We start from the raw sequence: 26210 nt of genomic DNA, 5'->3' as shown, positions 1-26210 counted from the left end.
CATCTGCCAGCCATTCCCATGGCCTGCTGGCCAATAGGCCACAGCCGAGTAATGGGCTGCGGCCCATAGGTTGGGGACTCCTGATATAAAGTATACTGAGTATAAAGTATACCAGTATAAAGGCTCTTGTAATGTTGTGTTTGTGACTCTATATGATCAAATATCCTCGAAGTTTGAATATCTGGTAGATATTTACTGTTATGTTTCTCTTCCTGAATGAAAGACACTGTCTACTGCAGGCATGTCCAACCCGCAGGCCACATGTGACCCTGGACAGCTAGTAATGCATCCCACAAGATCATAAACTTTTTAACTTTGTTATGCAATTTATAAACATTATATTATAAATTTTATATGTGACTCAAGACTGTTTTTCACTCAATGTGGCTCACGCAAAGCAAATGGTTGGACAACCATACTCTACAGTGTTGACAGGCTTGGTATTGACTTCTGCAGTGACTTATTATTCTTGTGTATGTCTATCTGAACCCAGGTATCATTTTTGGAATCAGGATTTGGATTATATAATATGCTTTTGCCTCTCCAATTCATATTCCTGATCCAGAACAGTCTTGTATATTAGCATAAGATATTCATAAAGATGATCACTTTTATTAAGCAGTAAGATATATTCAATTTTTCTAAAGGACAACGCTGGATTTAAGATATTCCTCCAAAGGTTAATTAAACGTATATGAAATTCTTACCCCTATGGGTGGTACATGTCTTCCTCAATCTCGGGTCCTCTAAGATAGCCCTGAGAGTTTGAGGGTTCTGCATACCGTGTTTCCCCAAAAATAAGACCCAGTCTTTTTTTTTCCTCCCAAAGAGGCACCAGGTCTTATTTTCAGGGGATATCTTTCTCACGGTCTCACCTGGTGGCGGCAGCCTCGCCCAGTCAGCCTACTTCTTTTGTGGCCGCTTTCTGCCGCTCACAAGTGTGTTGCCCCTGGCCTCCACTTCAAGCTAGGGCAGGTGTGTGTGTGTGGGGGGGTAGAGATACCCCATGCCCTCTGCACCCGCTTACCATTGCAGCCAGGCCTCCAATGCCCAACACCTCCCATCTGGACATTAAATAGACTAGTCCATATACTGTGCAGATGTTCCTGTACACAATGCCACCTACTTGGCTGTGTCCTTCAGTGTATGTAGTTCTTGCCTGCGGCTTATATTCTGCCACTTTGTGTTGGATTGTTTCTAAAGCTTCTGTGCACAATCTTGGGTCTTATCTAATGTGGTAGAACCTGGTTTTTAGTGCCTGTTCTTGTGCTGATAAGAGTTTCAGTGCTATGTTTTAGTCCAGTCCTTTACAGCTACTGATAATAGTTTCCAAAGTCAGCTATTTCTGTTATCTGTTAATGGTACATCCCATGCAGGGTCTAGTCTTGCCAAGGTATTTCCTCTGCTTGAACTTCCTCCCATTCTCTCAGTAGCTCATCTTTGGGTGGCGTCTTACTGATGTATTCCTAGATACTACTGGTTTCATTCAGGACAGTGGCTTTGATACTCACCAAACCCTACCTGCCCCTTTTCTGGCTTTTGTACTTGGGGTAGAAATCTCCATACATTGTGAGGAGCTTTCAAGTCTTCACATCAGCAGGTTCCATGTCCTTCTTTGGCCAGCTCACTGTATTGCCAGGTATCTGATGATTAAGGATGTATAGACTGATGGCATAGATCTTGTTCTTCCTACTGATCTGGCTCTTCAGGACTTGTTATCCTTTGGCAATATTTGAATGTTGCTGTTTTCCTTGCCACTTCATTCTGACTGTAGGAACCAAGATACCTTTAGCTGGTCTGTATGTCTGTTATGTGGCCTCCTGATAATTCCACACCCTCAGTCTTAAATAATTTCCCTCTCTTGATTACAATCAGTCTAGTTGTGTCCAGGCCTCCAGTTCTCTAATTCCAGCTCCAATGTTTTTTCCATAGATCAACATCACCCCTAAGTCTCATTTGCTCTTAGCATACAGCTTGATGTCATCCATGTAGAGGTAGTATCTGAAGGGTAATTCCAGTCTTGAACTTGTATCTATCTTCAATCCTTGTAGTTCAAGCCTATGTAGAATAAGAGAGGAGACAGTGCATTACCTTGGTATATGCTACACTTGATGGCCACTTGTGCAAGCAGCCTTGAGTTGATTTCCGGTATTGTCTTCCACAGTTCCTTTGAATTCTTGAGGAAAGTATTCTGTTGGCTTTGTATCGTGTCAGGCATCCACAGATCCATATGTGGGGCACGGAGTTTTAGGCTTTCCTGTAGTCAATCCAAGCTGTGCTCAAATTGGCTATTTAGATCTATATTTATGAGCAACTGGAGTTTTGAACCTGTGTGCTCGTGTACTGGCACATTCGATACTATAACTTGCATCAATAATGCCCAGTAGGACTTTCCATGTTGCAGGAAGGTAGTGTTCTGTACCAGCCTGCTACCGGCCCTGCAGAAAAGGCAACCCCTTTACAAACGGCAAGAGGTTGGAATTACACCTGCCAAATTTATTACTACAAAAACAAACAAGACACGAACCAAGAAACAGGAGCTTTAAGAAACACGAACTATCCAAGCGGTTGCCTTCAGCAAACCAGCCCTCCCCACACATTCCCCTTATATAGAGTTCAGGGCGTGGCTTCTCTTTGCCTCCTTCCGAGAAGCCCCATTGCCTTCCTCTGTTTACTCCTAATTGACTGCCTCCTGCGTCGGGCGTCCTTGAACAGGGCCAGCTGTGGGTCATCTTCATCCACGCTGTCAGGCTCACACAGCTGGGTCTCCGTGGTGACCAAGTGGGAGGGGCCTGGCTGAGGACTCTCATCAGCAAGATCTTCAACCCCCTCAGCAAGGTCTTCAACACCCCCCTCCTCCTCCTCTGAGTCATCCGACCCAACTGCCGAACCCACAGGCTGACCCTGAATCACAACAGGTAGGTTAATGACCAATAGTTGGACTGCATCCTTGTGGGGTCTTTTATGATCAGCACTGTCCTTTCCTCATGTTAGCCAGTCTAGGTGGGAGTCTGTTGCTAGCAGCTGGTTCACCTATATAAGCTGAACATTCATGCACTGCTATTACTTTCTTTAGCCAGTAATGAGAATCACATCTGGGCCAGGTGCTGTCCAGCTCTTCATGTTTTTGTCCCACTGTTGGATGTCTGCTACTGTGATGGTGACTGGTTCCTGTTCTGGGAAATTGCTGTAGTCTGCTCGTAGATCCTACAACCATTTTGCACTGGTATTATGTATTTTTATTTTCTCCCGTATGTTCTTCCAGCACTATTCAGTTTCTGGTGTCGGTGGCTCTGCTTTAATGTTTTGTTGTACTACTGGGAGTACACCTTAAATAGTTCTTTCGAGAACAGGGCATTTTTTCTTCTTGGCCTCTGATTCTCTAGTGCAGGGGTCAGCAACCTGAAACAGTGAAAGAGCCACTCGGAACCGGTTCCCTCACAAAAGGAAAAACTGGGAGCCGCAAAAAATGTCTGCGCATGCGCGTACATGCGCGCATGCGCAGAACAGGGTTTGACTGAAGAGTGGAGCCAAGGCGAGATATGCACCTACCCTTTATATTTGAATTGATTGAACAAACTTTTTTAGTCCCACTTTTTTTTTTGGACTACACACAGCAGAAGACTGGGAGCCGCAGGAGATGGCTGAAAGAGCCGCATGTGGCTCCGGAGCCGCGGGTTGCAGACCTGTGCTCTAGTGTATCGTCTTAGCCTGCTAGCCAGTGCATTGACCTTTGGTTTAGTAGCCCTTAAGGCTTCAGAAGAAGTCAGACCTTGCATTTTTTTTCAGTAGCTGAGTTTTATCCTTAATCTCCACACACTTCTGTAGTTCCACCAGCTGACTAACCTCTGAGTTGAACTGATCTTGCCTCCAACAAACCTTCCCTCTCTTTTTCTCTCTTTCTCTCTCTCTGTGTACTGCTGTTTTTCTTGACTGCATAATCAAGCATCTCCAGAATTGCTGTAGTAGGTACCAGTTCATTCAGTTATGGTGGTAGTACGGATTGCCATGAAGGCTATATTGGCATATTCTAGCATGTTAACTGATGGTATTTCTGCAAAGAACCTTGGTAATCAGTCTCAAGGGTTGACTGTAGCTAGTTTATCCATGATCTTATGCCTCATATCAGCTGCTGTGCTCTGTAATGTGGGGGATGGCAGTAACATTCAGCTTTAGGTGTTGGCTGCACATCCAGTTGTTCTTCTGGGTCTCCAGGATATAATATGTAGTTGGTCTGACTTAAGCTATGGCAACAGCTTCCCCTTCACTATGCTGAAGCACTGAGTAACTAGCTGTTTATCAGTTGGCATGGATGTAGATCTTCTGTCCATTTCATATATTTTCCCCCTCATTAGTTCTACTGTTGCAGTAGCATTCCATCAATTCCAAGTCTTTTGTCTCATCCATGTATGACTTGTTCCAGTAGCCCACTTATCGTCTGATTTTTCTATTTCCCCAATATCTGGCAAAGACCTTGTTAATCCGGGTCATGTCTGAGGTGGCATGAATCACTTGTGTCACTCTCAAATACAAAGTAAACGGGTGAAGCATCAGGAGGTCTTTGCCAAAGGAACCCTACTTGTAATGTAAGTACCAGCAGGGATTCAAACTCAGGTCTCCCACAACAAAGTGTGGCACTCTAGCCACTAAGCCATCCAGCTACTATCTATAGTATCTCTTTTCTGTTTCTATCTATCTATCTACACACACACACACACACACACACACACACACACAGCACATATTCATAGATACATTACATATCCATACATACTGTGTTTCCCCGAAAATAAGATCTAACCTGAAAATAAACCCTAGTTTGATTTTTACACGTGCACCTAATATAAGCCCTACCCCCAAAATAAGCCCTAATTAACAGCCTGTGCAGCTGGCCACCCACCCACTCCATCTGGTTGTTGGAGGTGCCACCACTATGAAGTGAGCCGAGGTAGATGAGGGAGGGGGAGGAGCTGCCCCACATGCCCCACACCCGCTAACCTCAGGGTACCTATGGCCAGGCCTCCCACGCCCTGACACCTGCCTCACTTGTGGCAGCAGCATGAACAGCCCCGTCCAGCAGGAGCCCATGTGGCTGCTGTCAGCCCACTTCTCCTGTGGCCACTCGCCACCGCTTGTGCAGGTTGCCCCTGGCCTCTGTTTCACCAGCAGAGGCCTTCAGGAAAGGCCTCTGCAGCCGAGAAAGGAGCCCTGGTTGATGCGTGTATCACCCCTCCAGCCTCCGTTTTGCTGGCAGAGGCCTTCAGGAAAGAGGCCCTTTAAAGGCCTCTGCTGGTGAAATGGAGGCCAGTGGGGTGACACACATGTCAACATGGGGCTCCATTCTCAGCTGCAGAGGCCTTTCTTGAAGGCCTCTGCCAGTGAAACGGAGGCCAGGGGGCGACGTGCGCAAGTGGCCACAAAAGAAGTGGGGCGGTGGCAGCCACGTGGGCTCCTGCTGGATGAGGCTGTTGGTGTGGCCGCAGTGTGGTGAGACTGTGGAAAGAATAAGACATCCCCTGAAAATAAGACCTAATGCCTCTTTTGGAGGCAAAAAAAATAAATAAATAAGACTGGGTCTTATTTGGGGGGAAACACAGTATATATTTACACACATATACATCAATAGAAGTAGGAAGAAACAAGAAACTGTAAAGACAGAATGAATGGAAAGGCTAGCCAGAAACAGGAAAGGAAAAGCATGTGAATGAAATAGGAAGGTGATGAAGGAAATGGTGTTGAACAAAGGAAGAAAGAAAAGAGACAACCAATGGCCAATGCATTCTAGTAAATTCCACCAAATTGTATGACTTTTACTCACAGGTATATATGCTTCAAAAGTGTTCACAAGTGGAGTTTGATTCCTACTAACTACATAAGCACACCCATAAAGTTTCCTTGAGACCAGTACATTCACTACTGCCAACTCCCCAGGAATTTTCTAATTGTCTTCTATCCAAATACAAAGCAGGCTTATCTAATGTAGACAAAGTTGACTAGGATGCTCACTTCAATCATTATGAAATGTGCAATAGTTTAATTCAAGGGAGAGTAAAATGAAAGCAAGCTAACTCCACCTGCCTTTTACTAAAGAAATCAGAATCACTGCTTCTTCCTCACTGTGAGTGAGGACTCTGAAGGGGAAAAAATGAATGTGTAGAGGCAACTTTCAGGCTGTAGGCATCATGCATTTTTTTCAGACACTTAAACTGTGCCTCTCGTATTTCTTTTCATGTAAATATTTGACGAGCTATCAAGAAAAACGATGAAGAACATACTAAATAGAACCATATAATGGTAATACATCCATAGTATGAACTGTAATTACTTCAAAAAAATTACAACAATAAAGATTAGCCTCATTAAATATGGGATATTTCTATGTTTGGGCTCTCATTAACAAGGATATACACATGGCATTTCAAAAATAAGTATAAACTTGTAGGAACATTACATGTAATTTCTGAAGATGACATTTATGTTTACAAATAGTTATTCTTTATGTCTTTCAGATTTAATCTGAGCTTACCCAGTAAAAATTACATAACCAAGGAAATAAATCTTCTACATTTTAGTGTACTGTTCAATAAATCCAGTATCTATGACCTGCGTTTTACCAGCTTTCAACTGAGAAGATTGCTACAAAAGTAATGTTGGAGTAAGGAGGGGTGATTAAACAAAAAATGAGAAATAATACACTCTTTCCAGTAAATTAAGTAATTTTACATTTGGGCAAAGTAGTAACAATTGAAGTCAGTATTCTTATATAACCTGAAATATTAACACAAAATAACCTTGGCTAGCAATTAAGGATCTAAGAGGGGGAGCTATTTAATCTTTACTTCAGTTATTAGCATATAATGTTACTCTTATGTTGCCATAGCTAGTTTTAGAGCAACTGCTTTATATAAACATCTATGTTTTGTCTTTTCATTAAAATACTATAAATTCCATGAAGCAGCTACCATTTCCTTAAAAAATGGTAGGTGATTCATGGAATGTATGTTACTAATAGATCTGTAAATTGAACTGAGTACTGAGAATTTCATCTGATCCTCTTAACAGTTCACTATCATGATTATTGCTGCTATAAGCACATAAAAGTCTAAACTGCATTATGTTCCATAAGAATGGATAGATAAGAGTGGGCGCATTGTGAAGTTTATCATTTAAGCAATGTCATCTTGTGGGACCCAGGATACGTGCCTTCTCTGTTATGGTGCCTGCCCTCTGAAACAATATTTCCTCAGATATGCAGATTGCTTCCATCACGATGCTGTCCAGAATTTATTAAAGACCTGGCTATTTTCCCAGGCTCTGGATTAGACCAAAATGTGAGCTATCGGATGGGTTATTGGTTATATGTTTTTTCTGGACCCATACATCATTCTTTAGTGTGTTTTGTATATATTTTTTTAATTATAAGCTGCCTGTGGTCATTGGAAGCTGGGGGGCAATATATTGTCTGAAATAAATCTTCCTCACATATTTTTTTCAGCTTGATAAAATATCTATTTCATTATGGGCACAGGAAGTCAGGGCTCCATCTTCCACATTCAATTTTGTCCTGCTGAGGTCCCTAAAAAGAGTTGAAAGTCACCCCAGAGAGGCAACAGAGGGGACCCTTGTTGATCACGGAGGGGACCCTTGTTGATCCAGTCAGGCCACATTCATGTGGCCAGTCAGAAGCTGCTGACAACCAAAGAAAATAAGCACTAATGAGCAACTTTTGAGCAACATGGATGGAACTGGGTGAGACTTTATCCTCTGTTTATGACTGAAAAAAACAACCAAAGCAAAGAATTCCTCCCCCCGCCCCCACCCGATGAGAGAGGGAAGGGGAATTTCTGCCCCATTCCCTCAGGAAAAGAAAAGTGGCAAATTAATTGCTTGGGGGAAAACAGAGAAAAGTACAAGTTTAATTTGGAATCAATACAGATATATAGCTTTGAAATTTCGGGACTAAAAGTGCTTTTGAGACTTTTTTAGAAAAAAGACTTGAAAAGCTTGCAATGTAAGTTGGGATTCAAAAAGCTGGAAGACAGCGTCAATGACATCTAGTGGTGAACCACGGCACTACAATCTATTATGCTTAAAGGAAACTTGGCTTGAAGCCCAGATTCAGATAAGACTTTTGTTGTCCTTGGAAACTTTCACTTTTGAAGACTGAAGCTGAGAAAAGGGGGGGGACCCCTCTTGGGCTGCTTATCTTTCTGGCAGAGACAATAAACTATTTTGAAACTTGCCTGCCTGGATTACAAATACAAATACTAACTGACTTTTAGAGCTGTGTCATGAGTTATTTCCCTGTAGAAGAAACATGCATTACTGACTGAGATGATGGAATACTTTGGATTACAAACCTTTGATTGATGAACAAGTTTTAATTACTTTTTTCTCTCTGGACAAAAAGGAATATGTTTTTCATTGGACAGAAAAACTTGAATTTTTCCTTATATTTGTTTAGGGGAGACTTAAGGACGGCCTGATAGGCTGGCTTGATAATTTGAAGTTCAAATGACAATTAACTGAAACTTTTTAAATCCTTAAATAGATTGGAATATAAAGACCACATAGAAAAACAAAATGGATGTTTGACTTCCGGGTGGCTCTTCAGCGGCGCGGACAGTTGGGATCGACCGCCAGCCCCCCGATCTTGTTAAAGCCGCAGAGCAGCGACGATCAGCCGTTCTGTGGCTTGAAAACCCTTCCCCTCGGGCGAAGAGGGGAAGGGGAGCGTTCTGGGTAGAGGTAGAGCTCCCCTAGAGCCCTAGAATATTTATTCTGGGGCTTGAAGGGTGAGAGCTCCCCCGAAGCCCGGAGATACTCCAGATCGGAGGACTTCTCTGCTTTTAAGCAGAGCAAGACGCTGAATCCACTCCTGCTGGATTTGATTATCTTGAGCAACTGATGCAGGCAGAGCGGATGTGGGAGCTGTATAATTAGCAAGTATAAGACTTTAACTCTGGAATCTCAACTTTCTTTCTGTTTTAACGATCGTCTTAAAAGGAAGGGGAAGATGGCACCTGAGTGATTCTTTGTAACAAGAATTGAAAGTGCTTGGCTGGTGAGAGACGAAAGTTAATTGGGTGTTAAAATGGCTTCTAAACCACCCAGAGTTTCTACTTCGAGAAGTGCGGGCGCATCACCAATTCAGCAACAGTCTGTATTACAGACTTTGATGCCACACACCCCCCGCAGCATCTACACCTGCATTGACATTAAAAGATTTACAAGATGCTTTAAAAAGTCAATCTGAGCAAATATCTAAGCAAATGGCAGAGCTTATTGATGAGAAAAATAAGGAAATACGAGAGGACATTTTACTGGCGTTTCAGGGGCTGGCAGCTTGTATTGAGCGTCTGGATGAACGTGTGGAAGAAGTAAATCAAAATAATTTGAGATTGGAGGCTAAAATGTCTGAAACAGAGAATAAAATGGATAAGATTGATGATGATGTGGAGACATGGAGTTTGCCCTGAGGATAAGAGACATGGAGTTTGCCCTGAGGATAAGAGGTTTGAAAGAGGATTCAAGGGAAAATTTGAAGGAGATTTTAGCAGAAGCTCTGGAACCAATTTTGGGGTGTCAAGCTGAAGATATTATGGTGGATATAGATAAAATATTTCGTGTCAACTCCTGGATTGCCAGGCAAAGAAAATTACCAAGAGATGTGGTAGTTTATTTCACAAAGAGCTCAATTAGAAATGTGATTGTTCAAGCTTTTTACAATAACAGATTTAAAGTGGCTGGTCAAGAGGTTTTGATTCTGAAAGAAATTCCTCCAAGAATTTTAAGGAAAAGGAAAGAGTTTGCTTTTTTGGCAGATGAATTAAAGAAGAGGCAGCTCCAGTTTAGATGGGAGATACCAAATGGATTGGTGGTGAACTACGTAGGTACAAGATATCGTCTTAATACAGTTTTGAAGGCACGAGATTTTTATTGCAATGTACTGAAAGCAGGTTCTCCACCATCCCCGGAATTTAAAAGAAGGAAGGAAGAAGGAGCGAGACAGGCACAAATGGAAAATATACAGGGAGATGCAGAAATTATTTCATTGATTGCAAAAGAAGCTCAGCAAACTTTGGAAACTGCGCAGCCCCAGGGATTGTTAGAAGAATCTAAGACTCAAAGAGTGACATGGGCTGCAGCTAGACGAAAGCAACAAGAACAAGAACAACAGAAATCTATAACTACAACAACAGAAATCTATAACTATAACTACAACTTATAGTGAAGCAGTGGGAGGTGCGCGACCAAAGAGGCAGGTGCGTGAGGATCTGCAAGTCGTACTCCGAAAGCTTCATGTCGCAAAAGATGGCGACAAAGTTTCTAACTTGGAATGTTACGATAGAATTTTAAGTGGTTTTTTTTAGTCAGTTAGCTTATTTTAGCTTAAGTTTGTAAAAGTTAATACCCTGCATTCAGCTCTGGGAAGTCAGGGGGGGAGGGGGAGGGAGGGAGTTTATGTTTTTAAAATGTATTTTAAAACTTTTTAATAAAAAAATGGATGTTCTACACTTAGCCTTAAATGGTAAAAAAAAACATCCCTAACACTTGTCTTCAAAGCCCCCGGCTTGACATACCAACAAGAAAATGTTGATGAATCTCAGAAAGAAATTCTTTCTATGTTGAAATCAATACAAGAGACAATTGCCTTAGGTCATGATGAGACTAAAAATAATGCAAAGGAGATAAAAGAACAATTTTCTAATCTAAACCTGCAAATTCAGAAAATGACTACAAAGAAGGAACTAGTAACCCAGAAAACAGAAGGAAAATTAGAGGAAGCAGATCCTAAGATGGAGGACCTAAAAGAAGGAAGCAAGACAGACTCAGACAAATGAAGAATTAGAAGACATAGCGATAATATTGGAAATGGGAAAGATATCTTACTTGTCAAGATCTCAGAACACATTTGAGGATAAGGAAGAAGAGCTGATCGTACAGTGGAAAATTGGACAAGGAGGGAGGCTGTTTAATGAATATAAATGGGCTGAGTGTTCTTCCAAAAATACTTTAATCAAATTGTCTTTCTTATTCCAAACAATATACACAAAAATAGAGGAAGAACTACTTGATGACTCAAATGCATTGACTTAGAAAGTTAGTTGGCAAAGGAAGAAAGCTAGAGTAAGACTGAAGAAAATAGAGATTTTGACCCATTAGATGGGATATTATATTATTACATAGATGTCTGAACATGGCTAAGAGAATAGATAATTGTTAGAAATAAAAGTATTATTATAACTAAAAGGATAGGATCTGCAACTAGAATATTATATTTTGGTATGAGAAGGGAAATATGAAAATCCTAAGAGGGTCTGAATAAGGGAAGTTTTTGATTACCCAAATATAACTTATTATGTGAAAACTATAAGCGATAGAGACACTTTGAACACTGATGGGAAATCAAAATTTTTAAAAAGCGGGAAAAACAGGATATTGATTGAACAAATGTATTTTAAGCACAAATGCAATTGAGATGTTTTAGTTAGAAAAGATATTTTAAACTGACACTTGATATTATGTATAATATTAGAAAAATGTGATAAATATGTTGATATTCAATTGTATATGTGTTAACAGCAATAAGAATTGTATTTGCATAGTGTGGAAAAATATATACCACCGGAAGAAGAGAGGAAGTACGATGGGATAGTATTGGATCTAGTTTGAGGAAGTTAGTATGTACCACTGAATTACTAATGGACCCAGACACAATGTTCGTTAAGTATTTATGATTGCAAAACTAGAAAATTAATAAAATATTTATAAAAAAAATATCTATTTGTTCATGCAAATATTATCCAACTACTACAAACCTCTAGTATGATTAACCTTGATTTGGTGGAACTGTGCTATAAAGTAACATGAAGGCCTTAATATTTCATCTCACTTTTTTAAAACAAATTCACATTCAACTGGTGAATTTAAGAGAAATTATATATCCCATTCCACAAAGGTCAAATGTTCAAAGAATATACATAGCTCCTTCCAGAATCAACTGGCTTTTTTACTGCTAAAGTTATGCTTCTCATGAAATGTGATCGTCTCTAATCAGCAATATAATTAAGCTGTATTAGTAATACAAAAATATACAGAACACTATGAAGTTCTTCCCAAATGCAAATGTTACACTTTTTAAAAAAAGCTATTTAAATACTTTAAAATTAGAATTTCCCCATTTAAGATAAGTGTAGTCAATGCAGTTATTAAATACCTTAAGTAAGTTGTTCTCCCATTTGCTTGAGTAGACCAATGTGTCAGATTTGAAGGTGGTGCTTATTGCTTGAGTAAAAGATGATTTTTCAACTTTCTGTTTTGAATTCAAGAGGGAAAGTGCAACTTTTGTTGGCAAACCAAGTGGATTGGGATTATTGGGGCTGACAGACCAGGAAGAATAAGCTGAAGACTGTTGGTCATGTTGTAATATATGTACTGGTTTCCTTTTTAACAGGTAACACCATGTAAAGTTTGTTGCTGTCTTTAGGCTTGGAAAAGATAATCTCTGTGTATCACCTGTATTTACAGCAGAAAAATTAGTTCCAGAATTTGCTTGGCTGTGGATATCGGGTTTTTTGTTTTCATTAAATCCTGGGGATATCCGAGGCTTTCCAACTGCAAAGTTTGTGGTTCCAGAAGTTGGTAGGCTATCTTGTTCTAAGGAGTCTTTTACAAATGAATAACCTTTAGACTGGGCAGATTCAGGTAAACCAGACAACAAGACATCTGGTGAATTATTGACTCCACCGCTTTCATCATCCGGATCCAATGGGAAACTTTCCTCGGTGGTACAGCTCTGTCGTACTAAAAGTGGCTTCTTTTGCTTATTAAGTTCATTGGGTTTAATGTTCAATGGATGCAATGATACAGCACCTGTGATAGAAACAGCCCCACTTTCATCTTTAACACGTTTCTGATGCTTTTCCATGGCAATGTCTAAACTATTGGCTGGGGAAAGCATGCGCTTACTTGAAGCTGTGGCTTCCTGTTGAGGGAAAAGTCCACCAACTGGCACTTTCTGAATCAGATTTAAAGATCCTAATGAAACTGGCATCTTGCCTTCTGTCTCATAAACCAAGTTTTCAAACAAAGATATTGGCTGGGAACACGGCAAACACCTCAGATGATTTTTGTGGGATTTTGGCATTGAAGCTTGATCTTTTGCTACTGTCACTGATGCAGTATTTAGTATGCAAAGGGGCTGGCTTACTTGATCCTGGGTAACTAGAATCTGAGGAATGGGTGCAACAGAAGCTAAGCCATAAGATGGAACATTACTGTGAATGCGTACAGGAACAACAAAAGGTACTGCCTGATAGACTGAGCTGCTGTTGTTATTAGGAACAGTTTGTTGCAACGGCTGGGCTACATATGGCTTGGACATGTTATTATTTAATTTACTAAATATTTCTAACGAAGGCCCAGCTTGATCCATGCCAGCTATTCCTGGAAGACCTGAAGGATATTGCTGTTCTACTTGCAAGGTTTTAATCTGAAGTTGATATTTAGGTGCAAAACAATCCTCTTGCTTACAGTGCTGGCTAGCATTTTTCTGAGTTCTTAATGTTGTTCCTTTAAGAGACGCTTGGGAATTACGACTCAGTGAGGACTGCTGATCATGGTGATTTAGACTCGATCCTGTAGATTGTTCAGTGGAAGGAAAGTTAAGAAAGTTGTTGCTCTTTATTGATTCCTGCAAAGTCTTGCTATAATTTTGTGGGTGCCGAGAGCCTGAAGAAATGTCTTCCAAAGGTGTCTCAGAACTTTGCAACCTTTGAAAAGACTCTGTTGAAGTATCTGCTTGAAGAGCTGTTTGCAAAGAAGCATGTGATACAATGTCGGGCAGATTCTTTTCTGGAGCAATATTTAAAGAGATCTGTCTTACAAGAGGTCCCCTCCTCCTTTCTAAAAGAGGCACATGTCCAGTGCCACCACTACTGATAGTCAATTTGGAAGAGGATATCTCTTTAAGTGAGGCAGGTTTTGATGCAGTCACGCTTCCGTAATCAAAGCTCTTGCTCCTAGAGTCAAATACTTCCATGGAAGGCTGGGCACAATTAATTTGTTCGGAAGCAGCACGTCGCATTTCTCTGTAATGAGGACCAGGCACACTGAGTGTATTTGAACAGGGAGGAATTACAATGAAATCCAATGATTTATTAACAGGGTCTGCTTTGGAAATATTCTCATTCTTAGCAAGTTCATCTTTATCAAAAGATGCCGAGAAGCTAGACGCACGTGATAAACTACTTTCTCGACTCAAACTTCTAGAAAGTGTAGATTCAAAGCTGGAATCAGCAGATGAATGTTCAATTTCAGCCAAACGAATTCTTTTCTTTTTTGGAGGAAGTTTTTCGGTGGGTAGCTTTGATAGTGTTTCACTTCGCTGAGGCCAGTTAAATTTTTCAGTCTTCTCGAGATCACTGCACTGGCATTCCTGGTCTCTATCTGGTTCTTCTGTAACCAGTATTTCAGGAACTTGTATGTTATGTTGGCGAACAAGTCTTAGTGGCTGTACTGTTGCATTCCTTTCATTAGGAGAAACTCTACATTCATGATGAATTTGATGTCTTATTGCTTCAGCCGCCTGAAGACTTTGGGAAGCACTTAAGAGTGGATGCTTCTCTTCTTTAATTGCATTATTCAAGGAATGGAACTTCTCAGGCTTATTAGCTGGGAAAGAAATAGGTGATATTCTTTCGAAAGAATCTGCTTTTTCAAATGAACTAGGTCGGCTTAGGGAATTAGTGTGCTGAATCACAGAAATTCCAGCTCCTTGCCTTTTCAGTTCCTTTTTTTCATGCACAATTGGAACACTGTGATTCTTCCTATGCAGCAACATTTTTGGCTCAGTGGCTTGCTCGGAGATTTGAGTCTCTGTCTCATCCTGTGCCAGTTTCTGAACTGAAGTGTTGTACGAATCAAGGAGAGCAGTTTGTTTAAAGGCAGCCTCTCCTAGTTTATGTTGGGAATCTACTTCTGCAATATTCTTCGACAGGCTATTAGTATCATTTGTGGATGCTTCATCATCCTCATCTCCAACACTTTTCATTTTCCTCCTTTTTCTTATCTGAGATGTCTGCTCCCATACACCGGTTGACGTCGCTACTCGGTAGTGAAGGATTTGTGGCTGTGTACTGTTCACAATAGTTTTATGTTCAGAATCTCGAATAGCTGCCTTGGTTTTTGGTCCATGCAACTCTGAACAATAAAACTTTTTATGGTTCTCAAAATTCTCCAGTTTTCTATATCTATTTCTGCAAGTCTCACACTCAAACATTATCCCTCGGCCTTGATGTGACTTTTTGATTTTATCCAAATTGGAGCCTTGTACAAATGACTTGCTTCTTGCCATTAAGAATTCATTTGATACACTGCATCCATAACTGTCATCTACAGATCGTGCCGGTCCAAGTGTGTGCCCTTCACTGGATGACGAATCTTCTATTGCTGTTTGACGTACAAGTGTGCGAGTGTGTCCAGTCTGGAGCTGTGGAGTAGAAGGTCCTGGCACAAAGACATCATCATACAAAGAGGCAATTTTATCATCAAAAGACTGACTTCCACGCAGTGGATGTGGAGGAGGTATTACATTGGTAGGTATAGCTGAGTAACTGGTAGTAGGCATAGAATTACTTCTGGTTATGGGCAAACAATCAAGGGTTGGTACAGACAAGAGAAAAACTTGCTTTGACTTTTCAGTTGGTGTAAAAGGAGACTTTGGTATATCAGAACTTGAGCTAGTTCTTCTCCCCATTGGTTTTAAGTCAAACTGGAAGGAATCTTTAAAAATATAGGATTTGGGAGAATCAATGCTGCCCCTTCTAGAAAGGGATGTTCTACGTGGTTTCACACTGTCCAATTGCTTGTCATCCACTACTGCCTCATTATCAGATATTAATTTTGAAATGCGTTCTTCAAGGGTTTTTGTGGCCAAAGGTGGTTTCATTTGACCAGATGAAAGAAAAGACTTGTCAGCACAAGTAGTCTGTGCAACAGTTACCACTGTGGTGCTCATTCGTGGCACACAAATTTTATTTAAGTCTTTTTCAGTTGTGGGGGGTCCCTTCAGAAATGGAGCTGGTGGACTCATGGTCTGGTCTGCACTTTCTGAACGTGAGAAATAGCCTGAATCAGTGCTACCTAGGCTTCTAGGACTCAGGAGACATTTTCCTTGTTCTTGAGAACAATCTGTTGCCTGCTGTCTTTGTAACTGTGCATGTATTGTTGCCCCTATAGGGGTCCCGGGCTGTTCCTCAGAAATATCTATTTGCTTTTTCTGATGTTTGTTTGTATCAAAATCTTTTATCAAGTCACTGTAAGTTGTATCTGATTTCACATTTGTGACTGTAGAGCTGGGGACTGTTACTTTGGGACAATCGTGTTGTAAAGGAGACATATTTATGGGGTAAACAATTACCTTAGGTAAAGCTGTTCTTGCTTGAAGAGTTGACTCCTGAAATGAGGAATTGCCTACCGTATATTCTGAGTTGCTTAATGAAATGGGATTACCTTTGCGTAAGCATTTAGAATTAGAAGGGATCTTCACTACATGAGTTGGTTCCAGTTCTAATGATCCTTGATCATCTTGCCTCTCATCAGCCGTGCCTTCATCATCACTGTCACCACTTTCTTCTACATCTGAATGAATGCTAAGTGCTTTATCTGATTCATGGGAGAGAAACAGCCCAGAAGAGTCTGGCTGGAGGATACGTCCAACTTTGATAGCATGGGCGTGGGATTTCTTGTGCTTGTACAAATTGCTTTTAGTTTTAAAAGAAAATCCACAGGTCTCACAAGGATATGGTCGTTCTCCTGTGTGGGAGCGAATGTGCTTTAAGAGAACACTAGGCTTAGCACATGCCCTGTTACAATATTCACAGACATATTTTCCCATTTTTTTAGGCTTCTGGACTTTAAGAAGGTTACATATTTGTTCTGCGCCATGGCTGACAACTGAGGCTATCTGGGCTGAATTGTACAAGGGAGCTATAGGTATCTGGGCAGTAGAGCTGGGTAGCAGAGCTTGATTAATTGACAAAGGAGAAGACGACTTTGCTACTAGATGGTTTTGACAAAAAGCCTGAGAAACAGAAGACTGGGAGGTTACTGAAGTAGTTACTGCTGTGCTGTATATATGTTGGAGTTTTAGATTTTCCTGATTCTGTTGATGTACCGCCGAACTAGTGAAATGTGGGCTTGCAGTTACTTGTTGATTGTGTTGTCCAGCTTTTGCAAGAACTTGTTCTTTTGAGTGAGCAGCTGAGTGCATCTGTGCTTGTGAAGTCTTCCCTGATGTTGTTACATGCACAGTCTGTGAAGTGCAAGGATAAAACTGAGATGCGGCTACATTTTTTTGCTGTAATGAAGCATCATGACTGGCACTCAGTGTATTGGATGCAAGAGAGGAAGAGGTGTTGACAGTTCTGTGTGGTCTCAGTTTATCAATCTCCTTTCCACTAGAAGGGCACTCGTGTGCTAAAGTGTTCAGTTCAGGCTCCATAGCTTTCAGTAAGACATCAAATGCAGTATTTGTACAGGAGGACAAGTTATTACAATCAACAAAACTAATACATTCATTGTTATCTATCTCTGATAAACTTGAACAGCTAGCGGGACTTTTTTTCGCTGGTAAATTTAGTTGAGTTGAGCTGTATTTTTCTACTGACCATTTATTTAAGTCCAAGGACTGAGGTAACAGAGATGGTTTTGTGTGTGGTATGGTCTCAGCTGTAGATATTTTAACAGCTACCTCGCTATTAAATGTCCCCACATTTTGTTTATTTTGTTTCCCATTTTGTGAAGCCAAACTACGAGGTTCTTTTAATAGCTCTGAAGTATTAGGAAGAATTTTAGAAGATGATGAACGGTCTTCTAGTTTTTCTTTAGATTTTGCCTGAGCTGGAGTTCTCAAAGGTGATTTGGGTATTTTTGTCTGATGATTCTCAGCTACAATCTTTTTACGCTTCACACCTTTAACTGTGTCTGTGCTGCCTCTTGTAATAGCCTTGGAGATGTCTGCCCAAATACAAAGAAATAAAATCACATCACCAAATGAACAGTTTAATTTACAAAGCAGTTTCAACTCACACAATGCTGAATTCCTTTTAATCCATGCTTTTTAGAATTGGCAACTATTAAGATACTAATTTAAAAAAAACTCATAGTAACTCGCCCAGGTTTACCTGAACTGTACATGCTTCAGCAGAATGAGTCCAACAGAAAACTTCAGGAATCTGGACAATCCCAGAGTCTTCCCTTTCTTATAATGTCTTTGAATTCTACAAAGTATTACTTAAACTTTTTATATATTATATTAAACAAAGACAAGAAATGTATCAATACCTGTTATTCCATTTCCATCATTTACTACTCCGTTGCAAACCACTTGCATAACTGATTAAACAAGCAAATAAATTAAAAAATAGTGTAAGTGTTTATGCACTCTTAAGTATGGTCCATTATAGCTTTATGAACAGATTAATAATGCTACCTGTCTGGATACTGGATTTAATATTAATATGATTAAAATGAAGTTTGACTCAACTATATTCCATAATATGTTCTGTATTTATTTATATAACTTTGTGTGTTTCAAATGCAAAACAATAAAAACAGCATAAATACAACAAAGCACATACATATATAACAAACTTAGAATGCAAAATACAAACGCTGAGGCTCCCTCTGTCAACAATATTGACCAGTACTGGGTTTCACTAAAACCCCCTCCTCCTAATCCCTATGGGAAAAGCCAGGATTTTACAGACTTTCCAAAGGGCAACATAGTCAGTGTCACCCAGATTTATGGAGGGGGGATGTTCCAGAGGGAAGGCACTACAATATTCTTGAATCTTACAAGATGGCATTGTTTCATAGAAGGGACCCAGAGATATAAACCCACAAATAAATTGGCCCTGTAAAGGTGAAAGGTGAAAAACCACATTTTGAACTGTACTCAGAAGCATATTAGAATCAATCAGCTTCTTGCTGTAGAGGTATTACATTGACAATCTTGGTGTACCCAATACTGCGTGATGCTGCATTCTGAAAGCACTGAAACTTTCAAATGCTTTTCAAGACACCCCTACGTACAGCATATTGCACTACAGTAATACAGACAAGAAATGACTCGGGCATTAGAACCTCTCAATCTACAAATCGATGCAACTGATGTACGCAATGATTTGTGCAATGATCATCCTAGCTACATCTACCGCCTATTCCTCAAGCAGGGGTTGTGAGTCCCAGATTACACACCAATTCTGTCTGGTGGAGTGCTACTTCATCCAGAGTTATAACTGGAACAGATCAGAATCAGAAGGCCTCAAAACCCCGAGACATCCAGAATACTCTGTCTTGCTAGGGTTCAGCTGCAACATGTTCATCCCAATCCACTGGGTAAGCACCTCTACAGCATCATTTGCACAGCCTGGGGCAGAAATGTACTACTGGGTAGCATCCACATAATGATATCTTACCCCATATAGATGTTAAACAGCAATTAAATAGGAATAGAGAAAGAGTTGACTGCTAGGGTTAGATCTCTCTTCCACTCCAAATGGGTATCAAGGTAAGAGGATAACCATCACCACAAAACTCCCACTCCCAACCCTCTAAGCCAATCCAGAAGGATATTGAATGCTGAAAGATCCAGAAGGATAAGGACAGATGCACCACCACTTCCATCCCAAGCCCTCCACAAGTCATCCACAAGCATAACCAATGCTGTTTTGATGCTTAAGCCTAGCCTGAAACTAGATTGAAAAAGGTCCAGATGGTCCACTTCATCCAAAGCCCTTTGAAGCTGGGAACTAAGGACCCTCTCAACAATCTTCCCCCAAAAGGAAAGGCTTGGGAGACTGGCAAAGAAGCATTCACCATGGGTTGGATTCAACAAATAACCTCCCAGGAGGTCTTAACCAGCCAGAAGGGATACAGACATCCAAACTCATGATCCCAAGATCCTGTCCACTTCCTCAGGACTGACAGGCCAGAATTCTTTCCAGATAACTGAGATTGCACCTCAGTTCAATTCTGTATGACTTGCCCAGGCAGAATCCAACTTCAAAATGAGCCCATTTTCACTGCTCTTGTTACAACAAAGTAAAGTTTAATAGTATTTTTTCTGTGCCCCTATTTGTTATTTGTCTCCTCCAGTGGCACTCTAGGCATTTCATCTCACAGAGTCTCTCTGACAACCGGGGTGGGGTGGGGGGCTGGTTCTGGGATTCACAGATGGAGAGAATCTGCAAAGAAAGGATTAGGTCCAGGATTGTTGTTGCCTGTTCATTTCAACCGGCTGATATCTAAGACCTTGGACAGGTCATTCAACATAGCTTCAGGAACATCTCCAAGCTACTTCTGGGAATCAATTGAGCCGATTAGTCATCTAGAATAAATTAATCAAATTTATTCTCACTAGCTGAGAACTCTACGGCTCCAAGTGAGTCATTTGTCCATGACAAGGGACTGAATGGCAATATTCCTCAAAACCAGATACATCACCATTGCCCAAAACAAATCCCAGATCTAGTGTATTTTACCTTCCAGTTATGTATAGGGCCCCTAATAAGCTGGATCAAATTAAATGACTGTATTGAACTCCCAAGCCGCCTCTGTCAGGCTGAAATCTCTCATAATCATAAAACTGGGAAAATCCACCACCAACTGAACCACAGAGTCGAGAAGTAAAGACAAGGAAGCTGCTACCCAGCAAGGAAGCTTATACTACAGTAGTAAAAATCCCAACTGATCCCTCCATCCTAGATCAACAGGTTCTTAGATCTGGCTATGTTCAGCACAGAACTCCTGAGAGCCATCAGATTTCCAGATAACAATAGCCACCTTACCTTCCCTGTCCCAGGATCAAGGCTGATGCCATGCTCAAAACCCAGAATGCAAATTTCTAAGAGCGCGCGCACACACACACAGAGTTTCAGTAATACAAACTAGGTTGCACTTCTGAATTAAGTCATCAATGAGTCTTATTACAGTTGGTTTTACATTTAATAGTAACAGATGGAGGGCAGGAACACTGAAGGTCTAATCTCAGGACTACGTGCAGAGCAGTAAAATGTTTCATTGGTAATAAACACTGAAGCTGCAATTCCTGAGAATAGCCCACTCTGTCCCTTGCCGTATCTCCCCATGACGTTTTTGCCTTCCTCCTGCTGCACATTCAGTCACCCAGACCACATTTACCCAATCCTCCTACACTATTTCCAATGCCTTGCCTTGCCATCCCCAATCAAAAAAAACCCACCATTACTACCTCACACATGCAGTATCAGATGGATGACAAACTTACCCAAGCACTTGAATACTTTTGCCTAGCACACATCACCTACTACTTGGGGCATCTGCTTAAATCCCACTATATCCAATCCTTCCATGCACACCATTCCTCAGCCATACCACTCTCACTCTCACCACTCTCACCTGGACAGCCAGGAGTAGGACTGATTATACATTTCAACCATCTAGGTTGGCTAGATATGCACCCCCATCTCTCATACTAGCAGAGGAAACAATTCCAGACTCCCATAGGCCCTCTTTCCACAGCCAGATATGGCTAACCAGATATGGTCAGTCTTTCAATTCCTTGGGTTGCTTTAAGATGTAACCAATAAAGTAGGTCCAGAAAGCGAAGCAAAGGACAATTCAAAATGACTGACTGAATAGCAGCCAAATTTAGATAATACCTAAATTATGTTCTGTTGTTGTTCAGTCACTAAATCATGTCCGACACTTCACAAACCCCATGAACCATAGCATGCCAGGCCCCCCTGTCCTCCACTGTTTCTCTGAGTCTACCTAAACTCATCCCACTGTGTTGATGACATATCTGCTGTCCCCTTCTCATTTTGCCTTCAATCTTTCCCCAAATCAGGATCTTTTCTATAATGAGTCCTCTCTTCTCACTTGGTGGCCAAAATATTTGAGTTTCAGCTTCAGTATCTGTCCTTCCAAAGGATAGTCATGATTAATTTCCTTTAGGATTTGATTTGTGTTTTGATCTCCTTGCAGCCAAAGGACTCTCAACACAAATTATCTGTAACTGTGGATAATTACTTGTATGAATTATTTGTAACTATGGATGATAAGTTCATCTAATTTGCAAGGACAGAAACAAAGAATAACTCTGCATGGCTTATTTGTAAAGTGTTTCACAAAGTCAGAAGCAGGAAACAACTGTTGCCCATTCAATTCTGTCTAATCTTCATCCAAGGAACTGCTGCATGAATTATTCTGTATTGTGACCTCTACAAGTTGCTCTTGTAGACTACTACAAACCAGATTAATACTTGGCTATAATCAACAAGTATTTTCAACACTGCATTATGGTTTCAATAACATTTTTTATTTTACCAACCTTCAATTGATGTGCTAGTTCTGAGCTAGTTGTTGGTTTTTTTGTTCAAACTAAACATTTCACGACCATGAAAAACATCACAGAACTTTATGCTACAACCATTTGAAAATGTAGTGCATATCTTTGTGGAAATTCTGTATTTGGCAAAAAAAAAGCATTTAACTTTTCCTCCATAATAAAGTTAGAATGGCATTAAAAGTTAAAGAACTAAATCAACACACACAGTGTGCTTCCTTCTTTATTGTCAAAATAATCTCTGCTCTGATGGTCCTGGCATTTATTTATTTATTTATTTATTTATTTATTAGTTTTTATAAACCGCCCTTCTCCCGAGGGACTCGGGGCGGTGTACAGAGGAAGGGAAGGTATACAGACCGAACAATAAAATAATAAGAAACACTAATTTACTAATGTTCTTTGAAATTCTGCATGAGAAATGAATTTTCTACTCAGTTATTGAATCAGAATCCAGTGTTTTATATTGTATAGTACAGAGACTTATTAAGATGCAGACTTTAAGGTCCTTTCAGACCCATAACAAATAGATCAGGACAGATAGATGCTTATAGTGTATTCTGAAACCTGTCACTAGTGTTCCCAATTTTTTCCCCAAAAAATAATTCACAGCACTTCTAGCAGGGCAAATACTATCTTGCAGGATGTAAAGCTATAATTTAAAGAATTTATAATATACACTTTACAGTATATATATATATATTGTATATAACACAGGTCGGCAACCCGCAGCTCCGGAGCCGCATGCGGCTCTTTAAGCCGTCTCCTGTGGCTCCCAGTCGCCCGGTGCGCGCGCACCTCTCCGAACGGGCAGTTGTGTGTGCGCACTTCTCCAAACGGGCAGTGGTGCGCGCGCACCCCTCCGAACAGAGTGACGCCACCCATATGGAGAGGTGCGCGCGCACCTCTCCGAACGGGCGGTGGTGCTGCCCGTTTGGAAAGCTGCCGCAGCCCGTTTACAGAGCTGCCGCCTTCCTCCAAAGGCGGTAGCTCTGCAAACGGGCCGCGGCAGCTTCCCAAACCAGCAGCAGCAGATGTGCAAACGGGTGGCGCCACCTTTGGAGAGGTGCACGTGCACCTCTCGGAATGGGTGGTGGTGCCGCCCATTTGGATAGCTGCCGCGGTCTGTTTGCAACAACTCTGAAGGCAGCAACTCTGCAAATGGGCTATGGCAGCTTGCAGACCTACCGCCACCCTTTCTGCAAACAGGTGGCGCCGCCGCCCGTTCGGAGAGTGGGAAGGTTTGGAGAGCTGTGCGCGCACCTCTCCGAACGGACGGCGGTTTGGAGGTCCTGGGGCTGGCTCTGGTGGTGCCCGGGCTGAAGGCAGCGCCGCAACCCAGTGCCCGTCACCAGGGAGACCCGTCACTGCGCAGGTGCCTCCCATTTTGCGCATGCACGAAACGGTTTGTTTTTTGCGCATTCGTGTGTGTGGACGCATGCGCGCGCACATTTTGCGGCTCCCACTTGTGTGTGTGATGGAACCGGTTCTCCGTGGCTCTTTTGCTTTTTCTGGTTGCCGACCCCTGGTATATACATATATGTGCAGCCATGAAGAAAATAAATTAATAGCCTAAAGGAGTATGTGCAGTGAATGATAGCATAATTCCAATAATTTCTTTCTGGGTATCGTGGAGCATTAATCTTTCCATTGGAAAAAATGTTCTTCATACTAGTACAATTCAAGCTTTTTATTGTTTTATTGTAAGAATTTATTTTCTGCTTTTTCTTAATTAAAATTATTCCAAATCAGACTAAACTTTTTTTCACATCAGAACAACACAGTCTTTAGATTATGAGGCTGATGGGGAAAAACAAGAACGAACTTGATTTTACCTTTTTTAGAATCTTCTGTTTCATTTAGTTCTTTCTGTGCTTCTTCAATTTTATCTAAAAGAAAAAAAATATCAAAACTAAAAAAGCAAAACTTATTTTTTAAGTATTACACTTTCCCAACTAACAGTTGTTCAATAACCATTTATAAAATATTCTTGATATTACTGAGTAGTTTACACATACATAATGTAAATGTTGCCCACTACAGAAACCTAGGGCAAAACCCCATGTTAGTATTAAAAACTGTTAAAGTATTAATTAGCACAACCTATTCTTGCTTTTTCTGCTGAATAAAAATAGTCCTACAAAGAAGTAAGACTTAATATTGTCCCTAGGAAAATTCTCTCTCTGTAATAAAAATCTAGAAGCTTCAATTTAACAAATAGACACCAAACGTAGTGGGATTAAAGAATGCTTTAAAATGAAGATAATCAAATATGACAAAAGAAATATGAAAGAATGCCTTAAGATGATGAAGTTTAGTCTAAGGCAACAGAAAGGTGATGATTTACCATAGTGTAACCAGTTTAAACAGCTGTAGAAACAAGTTACTTTCAAATGTCAAAGCTTTAACATATATAGTGAAAATAACTGATCATCTTCGAATTCTAAATCAGAGGTGCTGAGCTAAATCTAATTTAGCTGATTTCTGATCGCCACACATTCTAATAGGCCAGATGTTAAAGATAATGTTCCAGCTCTAGGGTAAAACTATGTCCATTAAAGGTTTTTTTTTCTGCAAAGGAGGAAGAAAACAAGGTGTACATGAACTGAAAAACTGAAACAAGGTATCTTCCTCTTCTGAATTTTATTCCAACAGAACAAAATCAAATGAAATGTTTAACCATAGAGAACAATAGGACCACAAAATAAGTCTTGGTTCCTTCATTCTTGTCCTAAAGCTATAAAGATTGGTGCAATATTAGTATGTGCTAAGTAGTACTTACTACCCAGCTTATAGAAAAATTGTCAAATCGTTCATTCTGGACATTTTATAGCATGGAAAACAATGGAGGCAAATTTAGTTACAGTATTACAGCTACCTGAACAATCATAGAATTGAGCCCAGTAAAGAAGCAAAAACAATGGATTCATTTTGCATTTCATGAATGCCAGTTTAATACAAAAAAAATGTACCGTAGCTTTCAAGTTATTAACTTGAGACTTCTTCCTAAGGCACATGCAGAATGCACACTTTTTATATTTGACATGTTTCATGCACACATAAAAACAATATAGAAACTCTCAAAGGAATATCATTTTTGCAATTTGAAAAGTAAGCATCATAGCCACTTATTTGTATTTGGCAGCTTCCAAAAAAGCACAAAACAATGTCAATGCAGGATATTATTTGTATAAATAAAACTGGCAGAAAGAGAACACACAAGGACAAAATTAAAACACTCATGAATTCTAATCTGCTAATCTGTATAGTGAAAAGAATTTTAAACAGCAAGAAACTTATCTATTAGGCATTCCTACTACTAATTCTTACTTGTTCTTCCTTTAATGAGATAGCTTGGCATGTCAGAATTTTTCTCATCCCTGATCTAAATTAACATGAGTGATATTAATGTCTTTTCTCCTCTTAACTCTCCAACTGTCTTGGACAGAAAAAGAAGACTATGTGAAGCGTTCTCAACTCCTAATGACTTCATTGACATGGCCATGTAGTTTTAGTGTGTGTTGAGGGGGGGGGGAGAATATGAATGGTTTGTACTGTATTTTATTAGAAGTATGAAGGCTGTAGGCTAAAATATTCAAAAAGCACCAGATTCATTAAGGTAGAATCAGTAGTTAGTCAAGTTAGTTAGGTAGTCAAGTAGTTAATCAAGATGCTTTCATGTGCTCAGTGATCATCAGCAATATATGAAGATTACAATAAAGCTACCCAGAATGTCTTGCTTAATTGATTGTATAAAGCCCCAAGTATTTAAAAGTATATATGCATGTGTATATATAAATAAAAAACTGGAACTATT

General features: G+C 40.3%; 1 protein-coding gene across 2 annotated transcripts in view; it reads right to left on the bottom strand.

The window, feature by feature from the left end:
* HIVEP1 (HIVEP zinc finger 1) overlaps positions 1–26210 on the bottom strand; it is an 84869-nt gene that overhangs the window by 22452 nt on the left and 36207 nt on the right. For both annotated transcript variants that reach the window (XM_083357851.1, XM_083357852.1), the window contains exons 4-5: positions 24229–24282; positions 12221–18021 (exon numbers count right to left, since the gene is read on the bottom strand). In XM_083357851.1, coding sequence (XP_083213977.1) covers positions 12221–18021; positions 24229–24282 — 5855 coding nt within the window. The remainder of the gene's footprint in view (positions 1–12220; positions 18022–24228; positions 24283–26210) is intronic.

Source organism: Vipera ursinii (genome assembly GCF_947247035.1).
Source record: "Vipera ursinii genome assembly, chromosome: 3".
In the NCBI taxonomy this organism is placed as follows: Eukaryota; Metazoa; Chordata; class Lepidosauria; order Squamata; family Viperidae; genus Vipera; species Vipera ursinii.
The sequence above is the reverse complement of the archived record's forward strand: the minus strand, read 5'-3'. Positions and strand labels throughout refer to the sequence as shown.